Source organism: Ranitomeya variabilis, chromosome 6 (genome assembly GCF_051348905.1).
Source record: "Ranitomeya variabilis isolate aRanVar5 chromosome 6, aRanVar5.hap1, whole genome shotgun sequence".
Lineage (NCBI taxonomy): Eukaryota > Metazoa > Chordata > Amphibia > Anura > Dendrobatidae > Ranitomeya > Ranitomeya variabilis.
The window spans coordinates 249,974,039-249,996,361 of record NC_135237.1 but is presented as its reverse complement, the minus strand read 5'-3'; the positions used below and the strand labels follow the sequence as shown (position 1 = coordinate 249,996,361).

General features: G+C 41.8%; 1 protein-coding gene across 1 annotated transcript in view; it reads right to left on the bottom strand.

The window, feature by feature from the left end:
- Window positions 1–1,263: 1,263 nt before the first annotated feature.
- EPB41L4B (erythrocyte membrane protein band 4.1 like 4B) overlaps window positions 1,264–22,323 on the bottom strand; it is a 1,243,532-nt gene continuing 1,222,472 nt past the window's right edge. Inside the window, exons 24-25 of the mRNA XM_077269578.1 lie at window positions 4,114–4,268; window positions 1,264–1,747 (exon numbers count right to left, since the gene is read on the bottom strand). Of these exons, the coding sequence (XP_077125693.1) occupies window positions 1,678–1,747; window positions 4,114–4,268 (225 nt within the window). The 3' untranslated portion in view covers window positions 1,264–1,677. The remainder of the gene's footprint in view (window positions 1,748–4,113; window positions 4,269–22,323) is intronic.

Below are 22,323 nucleotides of genomic sequence, written 5' to 3'. Positions count from 1 at the left end.
ACCAGCCCCTCCCAATAACCTGTCAACCCGATCAGCGATGTGTCGGACTCGAGCGCCAGGTAGGCAGCACACCGTTCGACGATCCCTGTCTTTGTGACAGATTGCCCTATCTGTTCCCCTAATAATTGAGTCCCCCACTACCAGCACCTGTCTGGCCTGCCCTGCTCTCCTATTTCCCTCCTTACTGGAGCAGTCACTCCTCCGGCTTTCAGAGGACATGCCTGGCTGCAGCAGTGCTACCCCTGTACTGGCACCCCCCTCATCTGCCAACTTAGCAAACTTATTGGGGTGTGAAAGATCAGGACTAGCCTCCCTGGCACTCTTCCCTCTACCCCGCTTCCTAACTGTCACCCAGCTAACTGCCTCACTGTCCTGCAGCTCCATCCTACCATCCCCCTCCTCATCTATCCCATTGAGCGTCTGCTCTGTGAGCTATGAAAACACAGCTATCGAAACTCCCAATTGGTTTCAGATAATGAAAATAAAGCTGACAGAATGGTCCGGCCAATCATTTGAACTGAATCCAATATAAAATTTATGGAAGGAACTAAAGCTCAGAGTCCTATAAGGGAACACACTGAAACATCAGGATTTGAAGAATGTTTGTGTGGAAAAATGAGCCAAATGTGAGCAATACATGTGACTGGTTTCTCCATACAGAAGGCATCTAGAAGCTGTCATCACCAACAAAGGCTTTTGTATGAAATATTAAATAAATTTAAGTAAGCGTGTTCAACACTTTTCCCGTGTCAATTCTCATTATTAGACATAACTTAATTTATTAACATCCATGGTTTGATATCTTTGTCTATATGGATTGGATGGGTTGTTACCGATATCTGGTGAGAATTTTAAATCAATAGAACCTTTAGAAATATATTTACCGGTACTTAGAAAATTGTTGACGTGTTCAACACTTATTATACCTGCTGTTTGTGAAACAATTATGGTGTTGTCTGGGATTTTTTTAAAAAAATGCCCACAAACAAGAGATCTAACAAATTACTGATAAATTCCATCACAGGTCTATGTGAATTATACTGTACTGATGACATTCCAGCTACCTGCACATGACTATGGTAGTCTGGCTTAGTATTCATGTGCTGTGCATACTACCATAACCTCTGAGGCTAGAAATTCCCTGCAGTGGTTCCATGAGGACTTCATGACAGCTTGTAAAGGTTGGTGGCCACTGTGAGGCAGCAGCACTAGATTGATGGGGATTTACCAAATAATTAATTTTTTTTATTTAGTTTTTTTTTTATAATATACTGAATTTTGTGGACATTTTGTAATGAATGTATTATTCTAGGTTGAATAACAAACATGTCTTCACCACTGCATTATTCACTGTACATCTCTTGAGCAATATTACAGGACATCCTTATTTAAAAATATTAAGCTGTGTAGTATAATAAAATGTCTTATGTCAGCTAGTAAAATAGAGTGTAGAATGTTAATCTACTAGATTATGTACAAAATCCAGTCATTATACAAGATAAAACAGTATTGTTTTCTTTTTACATGCAGTAAGGTTTCTTCATCTGTCACTAGTTTTGGCCCATTAGTTCCAATGCAGAAGGATTTATCCATCTGCTAAAGAACACAGTGGAATGCTAGGCAGAAGGCACTAAACAGGCCCCCCAGATGCAGGAGTTTGACGAGGAACGTAACAATTTAGAGCTCTGTCATCAAAAGTCGTTTCATCATCTTCTCTCTTTCACGTTCTCGTCTGAGACCTTCAGAGCTAGAAACAGAAAAAAAGGATATGTGCAGAGCATTAATAAAGAACATCTACCAAGCTGTCTATGTCCATAATACTGTATATATTTTATTAAACTTACAAATTACAGAAGGAATAGTCAAGAATTATAGAGTTCACAGGATTGATTGAGATGCTAATAATATGTAAACAGTGAAAAACCGAAACAAAATGTTTGACATCATATTTTATTCAGGATCGAATTTGGCACTTACATGCCTTGGCATATTTCAATAAGGCTATTGATTGATGTATGAAGAATGTGCTGCCAATGCTTTTGGTTAAGCAAATCATCAAGATCCCCTGCTGGCAGCTTCTTTTATAATTACCCACCAATGACCTCTCAGATGTTCTACAAATCCAGAGATTCTGCAGGCTGTGGTAGTCTGTTTAGACTCAGCAGTCTGCTCACAGTAGCAACAACAACATGCAGCCTTGCATTTTAATATTAAAAAGCAGTTCCTGAGACACTTTGGAAACATGGCAGTACCACTGGTTCCGCAATTGATCCTTAATATACTGAAATTGGACATCATATACGAAGCCTAATAAAGCTGTGTCTACACAAATCACAGGAAGGCATTTTCGCTACAAGCCAGATATCAAGCTACAGATGTTCCATGACATCATCATTCTCAAAGGCTTTCATTGTACAGATGAAGATGTCAATGGAGGTTGGATTGGAGGTCTATCCTTTTCAGAGATGAGTCCCACATTTGTCTTAAATGCAATGGTAGCCAGAGATTGGTCTGGAGACCACATGGGCAACATCATGAAGAGGCCTGCTAGAGGGAGCGCCATACTGATCTTACTTTCTGGATTATGGTACCTATTGACATAATGTGCAGTAGCCGGATCCCTATAGACTTTAATCCAGGTACACAAACAGCTCAGTGTTACATTGATTTGGTTGTTAAACCAATGGTACAGCAATTTAACCAAGGTGTCCTAGGAGCCATTTTTCAACAATCCCAGGCAATTTTTAGCTTGAGCTTCTGTGAGCAGTCAGTGTGGCCGAAACATGATATCATGTCCAGCCAGCCGCATTTTTGAACTTGTTGCCCATCAAGCACATGTGGGAAGAGGTGGAGAGCTGATAGAAAGGTTTGTAATGTGACACAACTAAACTCAGCTGCATTGCCCCTCTTACCACAATGACTCATGCAGGACATCAGGGCTATATCATCTCACATACTATGAAATCTTCTCTTAGCTATTGTGGGTATGTTCGCCTTGCCTTTGAATGTTGCTGCCTGTTTTTGATTGGTCAATATCATATTGGGAGAAGAAATACACTCCCCCAATGGAGTCTAACTGATAACACCCATATGGACTTAACAAAAATTAACTCATTAGAGGTCAAATACCTTTGATTGCTAATATCTCCACAATGGAGAGGTGAAATTAAAAAAATACATAAAAAAACATATTCTACTGTGTATTCTGCTGTGCAGATACTATTACATCCTATGGCCATTTCAACATGAAAAATATAAAAAAGTATCCGTTGTTTCAGATGCTGTGGTCATCTAAAGGCAATTGTCTATGCTGTGAAGATACGAGATGTGCAGCATCTGAAACAACGGATACTGGAAGCTTGTGCTAGCATTTCTTCTGTGGTGTTGCTATCAGTGTGTCAGGAATGGGAGAATAGGGTTGCATTGACAATCCACCACAATAGGCAGCACTTTGAACACAATTTATAAGGGGTCATAAACTTGTAAATAACTCATGAAATAATAAAGTTATGTTAAAACCAAGCACACCATTGTTTTTCTTGTGAAATTCTCAATCAGTTTGGTTTGTTACATGACCCTCTTCCCATTGGAAAAAATAGCCGACTTCAAAATGGCTGCCATGGTCACAACCCATCTGAAAAAAGTTTTCCCCCTCCCATATACTAATGTGCCACAAACAGGAAGTTGATATCACCAACCATTCCCATTTTATTTAGGTGTATACATATAAATGGCCCACCCTGTATTTATATGATTTTAATGGAAAATGCCTTTTTTTGTAATGCACATAATTCTCTTTAAAGTAACAAACTGATACATATTAATACAGTTGCTATATGAACAAATAGTAAGGTTCTGCTTTTTCAAACTACATTGCCTAAAAATTATGCTGCAGCCTAGTTTTATTTGCACTGTGACAATTAGATAAATAAACTTTTATTTAAATGTCATTAAAGATTTAATTCTGATACAGTTACATTTGCATGGACTAAGGCTTTGTAAGATAAAGTAATAATCTAACTTTATTGTGTGGCCATAAACAAGCCATGCAGCATGACATTTCTATGCATAAAAGCATCATAAAATATTGCTAGACACTTTTAGTAAATGTACCTGTCCACTTTAGATGTGCGTAAAGATTGTGTTGTCTGCATTGTTTGTACTTGGTTCATCAGTTGCCTTGGAGTCACCATGTGAATTGCTGGTGAATGTCTCTTTGGGGAAGGTTCTACAGAGTATTGTTGCAATGGAGTATCTAATAAATCCACCTAAAAAATAAAACAGCCACATAAAATACAGTTGCCTTGGTAATACATCTGACTCTCAAAAGCTTTTGTCCATCTCATTCCCACTATGTTATACAATACTCTTCTGGGTGGTGGTGGGAAGTTGGCAAAGAAAAACTCCTAAAAAATATAAGATTCCAAATCTCTATGTATAGTCAAAATAATCTTGGGTGTATGTATGTATTAGTGTAAGCAAAATACATGTAAAAAACTGCTCTCTAAGGCTACTTTCACATTAGCGTTTTAATCTGCAGCGTTTAATCCGCAAACGCAAGGACACGAAAAACGCATGAAAACGCGTGTAAACGCAGCGTTTTTAAAACGCTTACGGTTACCGCATGCGTCATTACAACGCTGCGTTTACATGCTTTTGCTTGCGTTTTCCATGCACTGTGCGCATGTCGCAAAAATTTACCAGAGAAAAAATCTAGATGCAAGAACCAGCCAATGGGACTACAGAGGGCGTGTATTATGTGAAATTTATATATAGACCCTAGGACAGCTGAAATCTTCAGATTTTGCTCCTGTGTCCTGTGACAAGATGGATCTTCACATGGATAGCTATTACTTCAAACTGGATCTGAGCATCAAGATTTTTCTGGCATGTGCGTTTGCTTGGGAGCAACACCGAAACCGGGAAAGACAGAAAAGGACACGGCGTAGGCGGTTTTGGCAACACCCCATTGTAGAACTGCGTGAGAGCCGTGGTGCATATCACACCCTGTATGGTGAGCTCAATGAGAACCCAGAAAAATTCCCGGAATATACCAGGATGTCACAAGACTCTTTCCGGGATTTGCTTGATCGTGTCCAAGGAGCCATCCGGAGACAGGACACACAGCTCCGTAGAGCCATTCCACCAGAGGAACGTCTCCTGGTTACCTTAAGGTACGTAATAATTCTAAACAAAAGCTACCCAAAATTTTTTGCAGGTCTGATGTTTTTTTGCCTATTTTGTAAATTATTTATTCTTACTACAGATTTCTTGCAACTGGAGAGAGCTTGTCATCCCTTCATTTCCAGTACCGCCTTGGGATTTCCACGCTGCCTGGAATTGTTTTTGAAACCTGCCGGGCTTTATGGACCATTCTCCGTGAGGAATTTATACCCATACCCACGGAGGACATGTGGAAAGAAATTGCTGACAAATTTTGGACTGTTTGTGATTTTCCCAACTGTTTGGGTGCGGTGGATGGGAAGCACATCCGGATTACCAAACCAGCCAGAACGGGATCACAGTTCTTCAACTACAAAAAATATTTTTCAGTAGTTCTTATGGCAATAGCCGATGCGGACTGTCGCTTCATTGCTGTTGACATTGGTGCTTTTGGCCGAGGCAACGATTCACAGACTTTTAAAACCTCTGATATGGGCCAACGTGTTTATGGCAAAAATTTTAATTTCCCACAGCCACGACCACTCCCCTACACTCAAGGCCCACCGCAGCCATTTGTAATGGTTGGGGATGAGGCCTTTCAGATGAGTGAAAATCTCCTGAAGCCCTATTCAAGTCGGGACTTGAACCGCACAAAACGGATCTATAACTACAGACTAACCAGGGCACGCAGAACAGTAGAGTGTGCCTTTGGGATTATGGTGTCCAAATGGCGCATTCTAGCAACTGCAATAAATCTAAAAATGGAGACAGTGGATGAGGTGGTTAAAGCCTGTGTGGTTCTCCACAATTTCATTCTGGCTAAGGAGCGACCCACCATAGAACTTGATGAACCTGTTGCAAACCCTTTGCCTGATTACCGTCATCAGCCGCTGCGGTCAACAGTTAAAGTAGGCCACATGCGGGACCAATTTGCAGCGTTTTTTGATTCTGACATTGGACGTGTGCCATGGCAGGACAATATGGTGTAAAATGTACTGCTGGTTTCGGGTCTGCAAATTTATGTTTGGAATGTTAATGTTTTTTCTAATAAAATAATTGTGATTTACTTTCTTCACCATGTCTCCTATCTATTTCCTTAACAAACCACTTTGGGTTTTTGGGCTTAGGTTCTTGACGTCATTGAGTGCTGTCTTGTTTCACCATTAGCTATTTGCCGCAGACTGTATAGACGATGTCTGTTATTGTCGCAGTAGTTGTCCAGTACTTAACAGCATTATTTGTAAGCCAAAACCAGGAGTGGTAGTTAAATGCTTTTAGTGGTGCATATGTGTTTATTGAACTTTTCCTCACATAGCTCCACTCCAGGTTTAGGCTTACAAATAGTGCTGTAAAATACAGAGCGAATACTGAGAGTGTGACGGCAGCCTATACCACAAATCTATAGTAATCAAGTCAGGTGTCTGAAATAATGAATTTATGATGCTAATTGCTCTTGAATTCATTTTTCATGACACTTGTCCGGGTGAGTATAGATATGTCATGTATGACGTACATTGACCCTTCACTTTGTGTGAAATATATGTATATGTACCCATAAGATAAAATGGAGGTAATATAATGCATTTCTAAAATCAGCAGGTCAGGGGTCATAAATAATGTTTCTGATAAGACACGACCTGTTGAGTACACTTGTGCTGTGTATTACCACCATTTTGTCTTCTGTGTGCTACCAAAAGTCACGGAGTAAACAGAAAGAACTGTTTTTGGAGAAAATACAAGTGTTTTTTTGGGGGGCAACCTCATATCTCTTAAGCAAACACACACCAAGCTTCAGTGTTCTGTTAATTAAGTACTGTAGGTTGGAGGTGGCCCCCAAAAAAGTGTTTGACGCATTATTTGTTATTGGCGCACGGTGTGTGGTGACGGCGGTGAAATACACAATTAACCAAACCTCATTGGGGCAAAACACAGGTTTATTAAACACACAAAAAAAAAAATTAACTGCGCCTGCTTGGGGTTGAGTGCCGATATTGTGGGGTGTTGAGTTGTGAGGTCTGGCTTACTGTAGCCGACATAGGGGTGGCAGGAGAAGGCGCAATGAAACTGCTGGGGTCAGGATATTCAGGGATAGGGCTAGACACATGAGAGGGCTGAGACACACTGGAAGGGTGAGACAAACCAGACATTACAGACACATTGGGAGGTGAGGGGGGAGGGATAGCTATGGTTTTTTGTTTTTTTTTGCCTTTCCCCTTCCTTGTTTTGCGCGGGCTCATTGTCGTGGTGGCAGGGAATGCCAGGGCAGGGTCCTGCAATGGCAGTCTGGTGGTGGTGCCAGGAAACGCCAGGGCAGGGTCCGGCAACGGCAGTCTGGTGGTGGTGCCAGGAAACGCCAGGGCAGGGTCCGGCAACGGCAGTCTGGTGGTGGTGCCAGGAAACGCCAGGGCAGGGTCTGGCAACGGCAGTCTGGTGGTGGTGCCAGGAAACGCCAGGGCAGGGTCCGGCAACGGCAGTCTGGTGGTGGTGCCAGGAAACGCCAGGGCAGGGTCCGGCAACGGCAGTCTGGTGGTGGTGCCAGGAAACGCCAGGGCAGGGTCCGGCAACGGCAGTCTGGTGGTGGTGCCAGGAAAAGCCAGGGCAGGGTCCGGCAACGGCAGTCTGGTGGTGGTGCCAGGAAAAGCCAGGGCAGGGTCCGGCAATGGCAGTCTTGTAGTGGTGGCGGGGAACGCCAGGCCAGGGTCCTGCGGCGGCAGCATGCTGGTGGCAGTGGAGGAGGCCCAAGCAGGAGCAACAGTTGTCATGGTGGTGGCGGTGGGCTGACCCACTGCACTGGGCATGGTGGTGGTGCTATAATACGGTCCGGCAGTGTTTGGAATGGAGGTGGCCGTGCAGTGGTATGCAGCAGATGTCGGCATTGATGTAAAGCGTGACAGTGTGGGCACTGTTGGAAATGCCCCCACTGTCTGCTGAAAATACCGACTCTGCTGCATAGCCTGCACGTAAGCAGCATTGCAGGCCTGCATAACAGTAATCTGGAGCTCAGGACTAAGGTGTTCCGACATGCCCTGTTCTACCTGATTAAAAAAATGATGTGCTGGCCTCTGGAGGTCGGCTTTCACTTGGGCAAGGGCTATGGTAACCTCCTGGATACGTGTGCTCATGTGACTAATGGCAGTATCCAGTCGGTCACCCATCGCCTTGAGTCCCTCATGGAAGACCGAGCTCAAGTGTAAAAACTCGGGCATGAGTGACCTGTCCGCGGCCCTCTGCCGCTGCCGGGAGGAGCCCCTAAAAAATTGGCTAGAGGCAGAGGACTGGGGAAGGGGAACACCTGATGGACCAGCTTCCTGGTCTCCAGGTTGTGTGGCAGGCCCACTTGCTGCAGCGCTGGAGGATGGCTGGGACGGCTCCGTGGCTGACTGATGAAGGACCGCTCCAGAACCTGGGCCAACAGTGGAGCTCCAAGTGCTGCGGAAAAAAAAAAAAAAATTATTACAAAACATTTACAAAAAGATAACAACAGTTTAGATAAACATTCAGATAGGGAAAGGTCACACTAACACTATTTGTAGTGAATTTTACATCAGAATTTGCAAGCCAGGAGTTCAACAGTAGGAATAAAAGTTTCATAAAACAACATGCTATACTTCTGCATGCATCGACCAGTCCTTGGGGATTAAAAAAACTGATGTAAAATATGAAGAGACGATGGAGGCAATACAAGCCATATCTCTATACAAGGTATTGGTAAGCCAAAACCTGGAGAGGAACTATGTGAGGGAAAGTATTCAAAGAACACGTACCCCACTTCTGCATCTATCAACCACTCATGGTTTTGGATTACAAATACTGATGGGAAATACGAATTGACGACAGAGGACATACAAGCCACCTGTATACTCACCAGGACAAGTGTCAGGAAAAATGAATTGAGGAGCCATTGGCATCCTGAATTCATTATTTCTGACACCTAACTTGCTGAGTATAGATCTGTTGTGCAGGCTGCCGTCACACTCTCAGTATTTGCTCAGTATTTCAAATCAGTATTGGTAAGCCAAAACCTGGAGAGGAACTATGTGAGGGAAAGTATTCAAAGAACACGTACCCCACTTCTGCATCTATCAACCACTCATGGTTTTGGATTACAAATACTGATGGGAAATACGAATTGACGACAGAGGACATACAAGCCACCTGTATACTCACCAGGACAAGTGTCAGGAAAAATGAATTGAGGAGCCATTGGCATCCTGAATTCATTATTTCTGACACCTAACTTGCTGAGTATAGATCTGTTGTGCAGGCTGCCGTCACACTCTCAGTATTTGCTCAGTATTTCAAATCAGTATTGGTAAGCCAAAACCTGGAGAGGAACTATGTGAGGGAAAGTATTCAAAGAACACGTACCCCACTTCTGCATCTATCAACCACTCATGGTTTTGGATTACAAATACTGATGGGAAATACGAATTGACGACAGAGGACATACAAGCCACCTGTATACTCACCAGGACAAGTGTCAGGAAAAATGAATTGAGGAGCCATTGGCATCCTGAATTCATTATTTCTGACACCTAACTTGCTGAGTATAGATCTGTTGTGCAGGCTGCCGTCACACTCTCAGTATTTGCTCAGTATTTCAAATCAGTATTGGTAAGCCAAAACCTGGAGAGGAACTATGTGAGGGAAAGTATTCAAAGAACACGTACCCCACTTCTGCATCTATCAACCACTCATGGTTTTGGATTACAAATACTGATGGGAAATACGAATTGACGACAGAGGACATACAAGCCACCTGTATACTCACCAGGACAAGTGTCAGGAAAAATGAATTGAGGAGCCATTGGCATCCTGAATTCATTATTTCTGACACCTAACTTGCTGAGTATAGATCTGTTGTGCAGGCTGCCGTCACACTCTCAGTATTTGCTCAGTATTTCAAATCAGTATTGGTAAGCCAAAACCTGGAGAGGAACTATGTGAGAGAAAGTATTCAAAGAACACGTACCCCACTTCTGCATCTATCAATCACTCAAGGTTTTGGATTAAAAATACTGATTTGAAATAATGACCCCCAAAAAATTGCATTATACACCATTTTTTCTTTTTCTTTTTTAACCAATATACTTACGTTCTTCGTGCAAGGACCGGTCTCAAAAATGCAAGGATGCGGTGGTACTTGTATTTGCGTATCCTTGCTGCAGAACCACTTGGAAGCTGGCTCTCTTGGCGCAGGTCCTTGTTGAAGCGGTCCTTCATCGATCTCCAACGTGTTTTCACTTTTGACACTGTTGGCAAAACAAAACATAATAGTTAGGACAATGGTCTTTTGACCATGGTCACACAACTGTATGTGCTGTGAAAAAGTAATGACTTTCTGACATCATACACAGTTGTGTGAGCATGGCCAAGGTATTGACTACATCACACTGCATTGCGATACTTACCAAATGCAGAACGGACCCGAGTCGGGGCATTGGCCCAGCCATCCCACAACGCTGCGGCCACCTCATTCCAAAGCCTCCGGATCGTCACATTGTTGGCGTGCAGTGGATCCCGGGTGTCCCACAATGCGACTTGCTCGTGAACCAGGGAGATGAGGTGTTCATTCTCAATTAGGTCCTCATCCTCCTCTGGAACCTAACAACAAAAAGTACATTAATATTCACATACGGAAGACAGAAAACAGAATCAGAGGAATGGCATGAATATTGAAGTAAAAAAAAACACTGGTGCTGAAGCAAAAGGGAAAGAAAGAGAGAGGTAGAAAGAAATGAAGATTCAAGAATTATAAAGTGAGGATACAATACACATTCAGCCAGCTATACTTACACGATGCCGCCGTGTTGCCCGGCCGTGACTACGCTGCTCCTGCCCAGTCTCCTGCCCAGTCTCTTCCGCTGTAGAAGAAGTGGTCTGAAAAAGGGAAAATATACATTGTCATATGTGTAGATGTGACAGTGAATACTTACCAATCTGAGGAGGTGAATACTCACTTCGCTGACATGTTCCCCTTGTGCAGGCCCAGGCGTTTCCTCATCAGAAGAAGAAGACATTCTGATGTGTGCAGAAAGAAAGGAATGACAGAAATTAGGGCATATAGACACAGATTATAGAAAAGAAATGCATTGGATAGGATATACTCACATAGTTCTGAGGCTAGTTTTCTGCTCCAAGGGGCTGTGGGGCGTCTCGTCTGCAAGGCAGTCTGATAAGTAGTGACCTGCAACTGTCCACACCCTCCCTTTATCACCTTGTATGTGGGGGGTGGCTTATCAGTGTCTAGACATGTTTTTCTCAATTGAGACGCATGCGTCGGCAAACGCAAGCAAACGCATGTACTGAAAAACGCATGCGTTTACATAGACTACAATGCGTTTTTTTGGCGCAAACCTTGCGCAATCAGCCGCATATGTTTCCAGGCGGCAAAATGACGCCTCTAAAAATTACTACATGTTGCATTTCCGCGCCAAGACGCAGACGGCTAGACGACGCATGCGTCGTCAAACGCGGCAAAACGCGAACATAGAAAAACGCATGCGTCGATAATGTTAAAGATAGGAATACACAACGCATGCAGATATTTGCGGAAGAAACGCTGCGGACACAACCGCAAATGTGAAAGCGGCCTAAAACAAAATAAAAAAAACACTACTAACCTAATTTACCTAAAAGGTGAATAATGCTGCAGAAAGTCTGCAACATCGAAAATTCAAAAAGTTCAAAACCCTAACCATGACATACAAAGCCATCCACATCCTGAGTCTTCCATACATCTGTGATCTCGTCTCCTGGTACTTACCTGCACGCAACCTCCAATCCTCACAAGATCTTCTTCTATATTCCCCTCTTATCTCCACTTCCCACAATCGCATACAAGATTTCTCCCGCACATCTCCCATACTCTGGAACCCTCTACCCCAACATATCAGACTCTCGCTTACCATGGAAACACTCAAAAAGAACCTGAAGACCTACGTCGTCCGACAAGCCTACAACCTGCAGTAATCACCGATCGACCAAACCACTGCACAACAAGCTCTAGCCATAGCTACTGTATTCTCACCCATCCCTTGTAGATTGTGAGCCTTCGCGGGCAGGGTCCTCTCCTACTGTACCAGTCGTGACTTGTATTGACTAAGATTATTGTACATGTTTTTTATTATGTATACCCCTTCTCACATGTAAAGCGCTATGGAATAAATGACGCTGTAATAATAAATAATAATAATACTAATAATATATATATATATATATATATATATATATATATATATATATATATATATATATATATATATATATATATATACACACATATACACAGTGGGGAAAATAAGTGTTTGAGTATTTGATACACTGCCAACTTTGCAAGTTTTCCCACCTAAAAAGAATGGAGAGCTCTGTAACTTTTATTGTAGGTACATTTCAACTGTGAGAGACAGAATCTAAAAATAAAAAACAGAAAATTACATTGCATGATTTTTAAATAATTAATCAATCAATCACACTCCAACTTCTCTACCATGGCCAAGACCAAGTGGCTGTTTAACCCCTTAGTAACGGAGTCAAATTTTTGAAATCTGACCAGTGTTCCTTTATGTGGTAATAACTCGGGAACGCTTCAACAAATCCCAGTGATTTTGAGAATGTTTTTTCAGGACACATTATACTTTATGATAATGGTAAATTTAGGCCAATATGTTTTGTGATTATTTATACAAAATATCAGAAATTTGAGAAAAATGTTACAAAATTAGCAATTTTCAAACTTTGAATGATTATCCCTTTAATTCAGATAGTCATACCACAGCAAATCATTAATAAATTACATTTCTCTCATGTCTGCTTTACATCAGCACCATTTATGAAATGTTCTTATATTTTGTTAACATTTTAGGAGGTTTAAAAATGTAGCAATATTGTTAAATTTTTTACAAAATTTATTTTTTAAGGACCTATCCATGTTTGAAGTGCCTTTAAAGGTCCCATGTATTGGGAAACCCCCAAAAGTTATTCTATTTTATAAATAGCACCCCCTGGCATATTGAAAACTGCAGTCAAGTAGTTTATTAACCCTTCAGGTGATTTTCAGGAATTAATGCAAAGTGGCATGACAGAAATGAAAATGTGTATTTTTACCACCTAAATGCCGCTAACTTCTGAACAGGTTACAACAGCCGTCAGACTCTAAGGCCGCTATTTGGCCATGAAATGCCATCGCAAACATCAGGACCACACAATCATGATCTGAGGGCACCAACTGGGATAGAGAGGAAGCCCTCACACTCTGTTAACCATTTATATGATGAAGTCACTATTGACAGCAGCATCTAAGGGGTTAAACAGATTTGGACTGTGCAAACACTAATGGTGGCTAAGTCAGCAAGTTGTCAGCTATAGTGCACAACCGATAGCTGCTGGATTATCACCTGCATGGGGAGGCTATTTTCTTATATCTCAGGTCAGCTAAAAGATGTATTGAAGGTCATTAAGGGGTTAAGGAAAGCAGGGATAAAATTGCAGACATGCACAAGGCTAGGATGGGCTACAGGACAATAGGCAAGGAGCTTGGTGAGAAGCAATAACCATTGGCACAATTATTAGAAAATAAAAGAAACACAAGATGACTGTAAATCTTCCTTGGTCTGGGGCTTCAAACAGGATTTAACCTGATCAGGTAAGGATGAAAGGTCAGGAATCAGCCTAAAACTATATGGGAGGCCATGGTCAATGAACTGAAGAGGGCTCGGACAACAATCTCAAACCGTAGGTAACACATTATGCTATTTTGGATTAAAATCCTGCAGTGCATGCAAGGTCCTCCTGCTAACACCAGCACTTGTCCAGGCCTGTTTGACATTTGCCAATGACCATCTGGATGATCCACAGGAGGCATGGGAGAATGTCATGTGGTCAGATGAGACCAAAATAGAACTTTTTGGAAGAGGGAAGGAGGAAGAAGAACGATGAGTACAACCCAAGAACACAGTCCTAAATGTGAAGCATGGTGGGGGAAACATCCTACTTTGTGGGTGCTTTTCTGTAAAGGGGACAGGACGACTGCACCGTATTGAAGGGAGGATGGATGAGGTCATGTATCGTGAGATTTTGGCCAACAATCTCTTTCCCTCAGTAAGAGTATTGAAGATGAGTCGGGCTGGGTCTTCCAGCATGATAATGACCCAAAACACATAGACAGGGCAACTAAGGATTGGGTCCTTCAAGGTCCTGGAGTGGCCTAACCAGCTTCTAGACCTGAACAAAATAGAAAATTTTTGGAAGGAGCTGAAACTCAATGTTGTCCAGTGACAGCCCCGAAACCTGAAAGATCTGGAGAAGATCTGTATAGTGGAGTGGGTCAATATCCCTGCTGCATTGTGTGAAAACATGGTCAAGAATTACAGGAAATGTATGACCTCTGTAATTGCAAGCAAAGGTTTCTGTACCAAATATTAAATTCTGTTTTTCTATTGTATCAAATACTTATTTTATTTCATAAAATGCAAATTAATTATGTAAAAATCATAAAATGTGATTTTCTGGACTTACAGTGCCTTGCGAAAGTATTCGCTCCCCTGGAACTTTTCAACTTTTTCCCACATATCATGCTTCAAACATGAGGATACCAAATGTAAATTTTTGGTGAAGAATCAGCAACAAGTGAAACACAATTGTGAAGTTGAACGAAATTTATAGGTTATCTTAAATTTTTGTGTAATTTCAGAACCGAAAAGTCGGGCGTGCAATATTATTCGGCTCCTTTACTTTCAGTGCAGCAAACTCACTCCAGAAGTTTGTTGTGGATCTCTGAATGATCCATTGTTGTCCTAAATGCCTGATGATGATAAATATAATCCACCTGTGTGCAATCAAGTCTCCGTATAAATGCACCTGCTCTTTGATAGTCTCAGGGTTCTGTTTGAAGCACAAAGAGCATCATGAAGACCAAGGAACACAACAGGCTGGTCCGTGATACTGTTGTGGAGAAGTTTAAATAGTTTAATTTGGATACAAAATGATTTCCAAACTTTAAACATCCCACTGTGCAAGCAATTATATTGAAATGGAAGGAGTATCATACCACTGCAAATCTACCAAGACCCGGCCATCCCTCTAAACTTTCATCTCAAACAAGGAGAGGACTGATCAGAGATGCAGCAAAGAGGCCCATGATCACTCTGGATGAACTGCAGAGATCTACAGCTGAGGTGGGACAGTCTGTCCATAGGACAACAATCAGTCGTACACTGCACAAATCTGGCCATTATGGAAGAGTGGCAAGAAGAAAGACATTTCTCAAAGATATCCATAAAAAGTGCCATTTAAAGTTTGCAACAAGCCACCTAGGAGACATAACAAACATGTGGAAGAAGGTGCTCTGGTCAGATGAAACCAAAATCGAACTTTTTGGCAACAATGCCAAACGATATGTTTGTCGTAAAGGCAACACAGCTTATCACCCTAAACACACCATCCCCACTGTCAAACATGGTGGTTGCAGCATTATGGTTTGGGCCTGCTTTTCTTCACCAGGGACAGGGAAGATGGTTAAAATTGATGTAAAATGGATGAAGCAAAATACAGGACCATTCTTGAAGAAAACATGTTGGAGTCTGCAAAAGACCTGAGACTGGGATGGAGATTTGTCTTCCCACAAGACAATGATCCCAAACATAAAAAAATCTACAATGGAATGGTTCACAAATAAACGTATCCAGGTATTAGAATGGCCAAGTCAAAGTCCAGACCTCAATCCAATCGAGAATCTGTGGAAAGAGCTGAAAACTGCTCTTCACAAATGATCTCCATCAAACCTCACTGAGCTCGAGCTATTTGCCAAGAAAGAATAGGCAAGAATTTCAGTCTCTTGATGTACAAACCTGATAGAGACATACCCCAAGTGACTTGCAGCTGTAATTGCAGCAAAAGGCGGCACAACAAAGTATTAAGTTAAAGGGGCCGAATAATATTGCACGCCACACTTTTCAGTTTTTGAATTTCCACAAAATTTTAAAATAAGCAATAAATTTCGTTCAACTTCACAATTGTGTTCCACTTGTTGTTGATTCTTCACCAAAAATTTACATTTGGTATCTTTATGTTTCAAGCATGATATGTGGGAAAAGGTTGAAAACTTCCAGGGGGCCAAATACTTTCGCAAGGCACTGTATCTTAGATTCTGTGTCTTGCAGTTGAAGTGTACCTACGACAAAAATTACATACCTCTCCCTACCTTGAAGGTGGGAAAACTTGCAAAATCGACAGTGTATCAAATATTTTCATATATATATATATATATATATATATACTAGCTGTACTACCCGGCTTCGCCCGGGTTAATGACTGCTGTTAGCAAAATAGAATGTGTTAACAAAAATTTATTCTGCACACAAAAACCACAAAACAAATAGATAGAAATGTAATTATTAAAAGGCAAAAACTAAGCAAATAGAAGCATTTCACAACATATATTAGCTTTGTTATACTGAGAATGTCTTTGTTGCCTATATTAACCAATCAGAGCTCAGGTTAATTAACTGTAGCAAAATAGAAGCTGAGCTGTGATTGGTTGCTATTGGCAGCCTGATAAATCCCCAGCCAACAGGAAGCCCTCCCCCCTGGCAGTATATATTAGCTCACACATACACATAATAGACAGGTCATGTGACTGACAGCTGCCGTATTTCCTATATGGTACATTTGTTGCTCTTGTAGTTTGCTTATTAATCAGATTTTTATTTTTGAAGGACAATACCAGACTTGTGTGTGTTTTAGGGCGAGTTTTATGTGTCAAGTTGTGTGTGTTGAGTTGCGTGTGGCGACATGCATGTAGCGACTTTTGTGAGATGAGTTTTGTGTGGCGACATGCGTGTAGCAACATTTTGTGTGTTGAGTTGCATGTGACAGGTTAGTGTAGCAAGTTGTGTGCAGCAAGATTTGTGCATGGCGAGTTTTGCGCGTGGCGAGTTTTATGTGTGGTGCATTTTGAGTATGTGCAAGTTTTGTGTGAGGCAACTTTTGCATGTGGTGCAACTTTTGTACATGTGGCAATTTTTCTGTGTGTGCAAGTTTTGCATGAGGTGAGTTTTCCATGAGGTGAGTTTTGCACGTGTGGCGAGTTTTGCGTGAGCCTAGTTTTGCATATGGCGAGTTTTGCATGTAGCGAGTTTTGAGTGGTGACTTTTGTGTTTCGACTTTTATGTGGCGAGGTTGGTGTGTGTGTGTGGTGAAATGTGTGCTGAGGGTGGTATATGTGTTCAAGCACGTGGTAGTGTGTGGCGCATTTTGTGTTTGTGTTCATATCCCCGTGTGTGGTGAGTATCCCATGTCGGGGCCCCACCTTAGCAACTGTACGGTATATACTCTTTGTCGCCATCGCTCTCATTCTTTAAGTCCTCATTGTTCACATCTGGCAGCTGTCAATTTTCCTCCAACACTTTTCCCTTCACTTTTTCCCCATTATGTAGATAGGAGCAAAATTGTTTGGTGACTTGGAACGCGCGGGGTTAAAATTTCACCTCACAACATAGCCTATGACGCTCTCGGGGTCCAGACGTGTGACTGTGCAAAATTTTGTGGCTGTAGCTGCGACGGTACAGATGCCAATCCCGGACATACACACATACATACATACACACATTCAGCTTTATATATTAGATATACCTGTATGTAATCTCCTGTATATAGTATATACCTGTGTGTCATCTCACCTATATATAGTATATATCTGTGTGTCATCTCCTGTATATAGTATATACCTGTATGTCATCTCCTCCTATACATAGCATATACCTGTGTCATCTCCTCCTGTATATACTATATACCTGTAGGTAATCTGCTCCTGTATATAGTATATACCTGTGTGTCATCTCCTCCTGTATATAGTATATACCTGTATGTCATCTCCTCCTGTATGTAGTATGTACCTGTATGTCATCTCCTCCTCTATATAGTATATACCTGTGTGTCATCTCTCCTGTATATAGTATATATCTGTGTGTCATCTCCTCCTGTATATAGTATATACCTGTGTGTCATCTCCCCTGTAAATAGTATATACCTGTGTGTCATCTCCTGTATATAGTATATAGCTGTATGCCATCTCCTCCTGTATTAGCCCTCGTTCACACGTTATTTGGTCAGTATTTTTACCTCAGTATTTGTAAGCTAAAATGGCAGCCTGATAAATCCCCAGCCAACAGTAAGCCCACCCCCTGGCAGTATATATTAGCTCACACATACACATAATAGACTGGTCATGTGACTGACAGCTGCCGGATTCCTATATGGTACATTTGTTGCTCTTGTAGTTTGTCTGCTTATTAATCAGATTTTTATTTTTGAAGGATACCAGACTTGTGTGTGTTTTAGGGCGAGTTTCGTGTGTCAAGTTGTGTGTGTTGAGTTGCGTGTGGCGACATGCATGTAGGGACTTTTGTGAGATGAGTTTTGTGTGGCGACATGCGTGTAGCAACTTTTTGTGTGTCGAGTTGCATGTGACAGGTTAGTGTAGCAAGTTGTGTGCAGCAAGTTTTGCGCATGGCGAGTTTTGCGCGTGGCGAGTTTTATGTGTGGTGCCTTTTGAGTATGTGCAAGTTTTGTGTGAGGCAACTTTTGCATGTGTTGCAACTTTTGTGCATGTGGCAATTTTTCTGCGTGTGGCAATTTTTCTGCGTGTGCAAGTTTTGCGTGTGGCGAGTTTTGCACGTGTGGCGAGTTTTGCATGTGGAGAGTTTTGCGCGTGGCGAGTTTTGAGCGGCGACTTTTGTGTTTCTACTTTTATGTGGCGAGGTTGGTGTATGTGTGGTGAAATGTGCACTGAGGGTGGTATATGTGTTCGAGCACGTGGTAGTGTGTGGCGCATTTTGTGTGTGTGTTCATATCCCCGTGGTGGTGTGATTATCCCATGTTGGGGCCCCACCTTAGCAACTGTACAGTATATACTCTTTGGTGCCATCGCTGTCATTCTTTAAGTCCCCCTTGTTCACATCTGGCAGCTGTTAATTTGCCTCCAACACTTTTCCTTTCATTTTTTCCCCATTATGTAGATAGGGGCAAAATTGTTTGGTGACTTGGAAAGCGCGGGGTTAAAATTTCACCTCACAATATAGCTTTGACGCTCTCAGGGTCCAGACGTGTGACTGTGCAAAATTTTGTGCCTGTAGCTGCGACGCCTCCCAACACTTTTCCTTTCACTTTTTCCCCATTATGTAGATAGGGGCAAAATTGTTTGGTGAATTGGAAAGCGCGGGGTTAAAATTTCACCTCACAACATAGCCTATGACGCTCTCGGGGTCCAGACGTGTGACTGTGCAAAATTTTGTGGCTGTAGCTGCTACGGTTCAGATGCCAATCCCGGACATACATACATACATACATACATACACACACACACACATTCAGCTTTATATATTAGATATATATACACTCACCGGCCACTTTATTAGGTACACCATGCTAGTAACGGGTTGGACCCCCTTTTGCCTTCAGAACTGCCTCAATTCTTCGTGGCATAGATTCAACAAGGTGCTGGAAGCATTCCTCAGAGATTTTGGTCCATATTGACATGATGGCATCACACAGTTGCCGCAGATTTGTCGGCTGCACATCCCAAAGATCCTCCATACAAGGCAGGATGGATCCATGCTTTCATGTTGTTTACGCCAAATTCTGACCCTATCATCCGAATGTCGCAGCAGAAATCGAGACTCATCAGACCAAGCAACGTTTTTCCAATCTTCTACTGTCCAATTTCGATGAGCTTGTACAAATTGTAGCCTCAGTTTCCTGTTCTTAGCTGAAAGGAGTGGTACCCGGTGTAGTCTTCTGCTGCTGTAGCCCATCTGCCTCAAAGTTCGATGCGCTGTGCGTGCAGAGATGCTCTTAGGCCTACCTTGGTTGTAACGGGTGGCGATTTGAGTCACTGTTGCCTTTCTATCAGCTCGAACCAGTCTGCCCATTCTCCTCTGACCTCTGGCATCAACAAGGCATTTCCGCCCACAGAACTGCCGCTCACTGGATTTTTTTTCTTTTTCGGACCATTCTCTGTAAACCCTAGAGATGGTTGTGCGTGAAAATCCCAGTAGATCAGCAGTTTCTGAAATACTCAGACCAGCCCTTCTGGCACCAACAACCATGCCACGTTCAAAGGCACTCAAATCACCTTTCTTCCCCATACTGATGCTCGGTTTGAACTGCAGGAGATTGTCTTGACCATGTCTACATGCCTAAATGCACTGAGTTGCCGCCATGTGATTGGCTGATTAGAAATTAAGTGTTAACAAGAAGTTGGACAGGTGTACCTAATAAAGTGGCCGGTGAGTGTATATATATATATATATATATATATATATATATATATATATATATATATATATATACAGAATACTATATATCATTTGCAGACTACTAGACTCATTTTATTCATTGCTGTAGCTCCACAATATATTACTGTCTGGAATATTTCAACAATGTTTTACAGCTTCCTTATCTTTATCGCTTACTGTGAGCTTTGACAAAATATCACAATACCCAAAGCACCCCGAAATGGCTATTGCATTTCCAGGTTAAGCTTTTATACAGGTTATGATAGTCCCTCCAGATTGGCTGCCCTATACCATGTGATGTAATAGCTCCAAACATTATGGGGAAAGCCACATGTTCGCTTTTGAGGTTATGTCAGCTTTCTTAGACTGATGCAATCTTCTGCAATATGTAAAAATACAACCAGCAAATTTTTGCAAATTGAATTGCAAATCATTTGAATTCGCCTGGACCTGAAAACTCTTAAAATTCTATTCAAAATAGATTCACATCTACGGTAATTGCTTTGATCATCTTTAACCTTAAATTCATCAGAACTAAATATATTAAATAAAAAAAATCAAAATGACTGAACCAAAGCAAGAAACACATTTAAAACTTTATGTTAATATTGTTCCAGTCATTGGGAGTTCGATAGCATAATTATGTTGTAGCTCAACCTAAAATATGCACAAGTTTAAATTATTTTGTATACCCTGAAGACATAAAACTCATAATTACCAAGGGTGCATAGTAATCAATAGTACATGTGCTCAATTAATTATAATGCAGATTAAGGAACTGGGCCACAGCACAAACCAAAGCATACTGATAAGCTTTAGCAATATTTTATCATTAGCTTCCAATGTGCTGAAATGGATGGATAAAGCATGAATAATAGACACCATGAATTAAGCTATACAGCTCTGGCAAAAATTAAGAGACCACTGCACAGTTTTATAAAAATCAGCTTCTCTACATGTCGGTCAACCATTCCATTCCAGTGTCAGTTGAATTCAAACCAGAGTACACCTCATCCTGAACCAAATCTTATTTAACGAAGGAAAGTAGAAAAAACACTGCTGTGGTGTACACAATCCTCTTTCAATAGGACAAGCTGCATGGCAAAACAAGTGCTAGTAATATCCCAAATGTAATAGGAATGAAAAAATAACTTTTAACCATGCCAAAGGAGTTGAAAAGAAAAGTCTTGAGTGAGGAAAAGAAGGGCTCAATTCTGGCTTTACTAGCAGAGGGACACAGTGAGCGTCATGTTGCCTCCATCCTTAAAATTTCTAAGATGGCAGTCCATCACAACAAAGTCAAGCAGCAGAAATTGGGGACAACAAAGCTACAGACCGGTAGAGGGTGAAAACAACTCTCCACTGACCGGGATGACCTTTATCTTATTTGAATGTCACTCAGCAACCGCAGTGTGAAATCAAGTGACCTACAAAAGGAATGGCAAATGGCAGCTGGGGTGAAGTGCAAGAACAGTTCGTAACAGGCTCCTAGAGGCAGAGCTCAAGTCATGTAAAGCTAGAAAAAAAGCCTTTCATCAATGAGAAGAAAAGGAGAGTCAGGCTGAAGTTTGCCAAAGACCATAAGGATCGGACCATAGAGGACTGGAGTAAGGTAATCTTCTCTGATGAGTCTAATTTTCCACTTTGTGCAACATCTGGTCATCTAATGGTTAGACGGAGACCTGGAGAGGCGTACAAGGCACAGTGTTTTGCACCCACTGTGAAATTTGGTGGATGATCAGTGATGATCTGGGGATGCTTCAGCAAAGCAGGAATTGGGCAGGTTAATCTTTGCGAAGGACGTATGAATCAAGCCGCATACAAGGTAATCCTGGAAAAACAGTTGATTCCTTCTGCTCAGGCAATG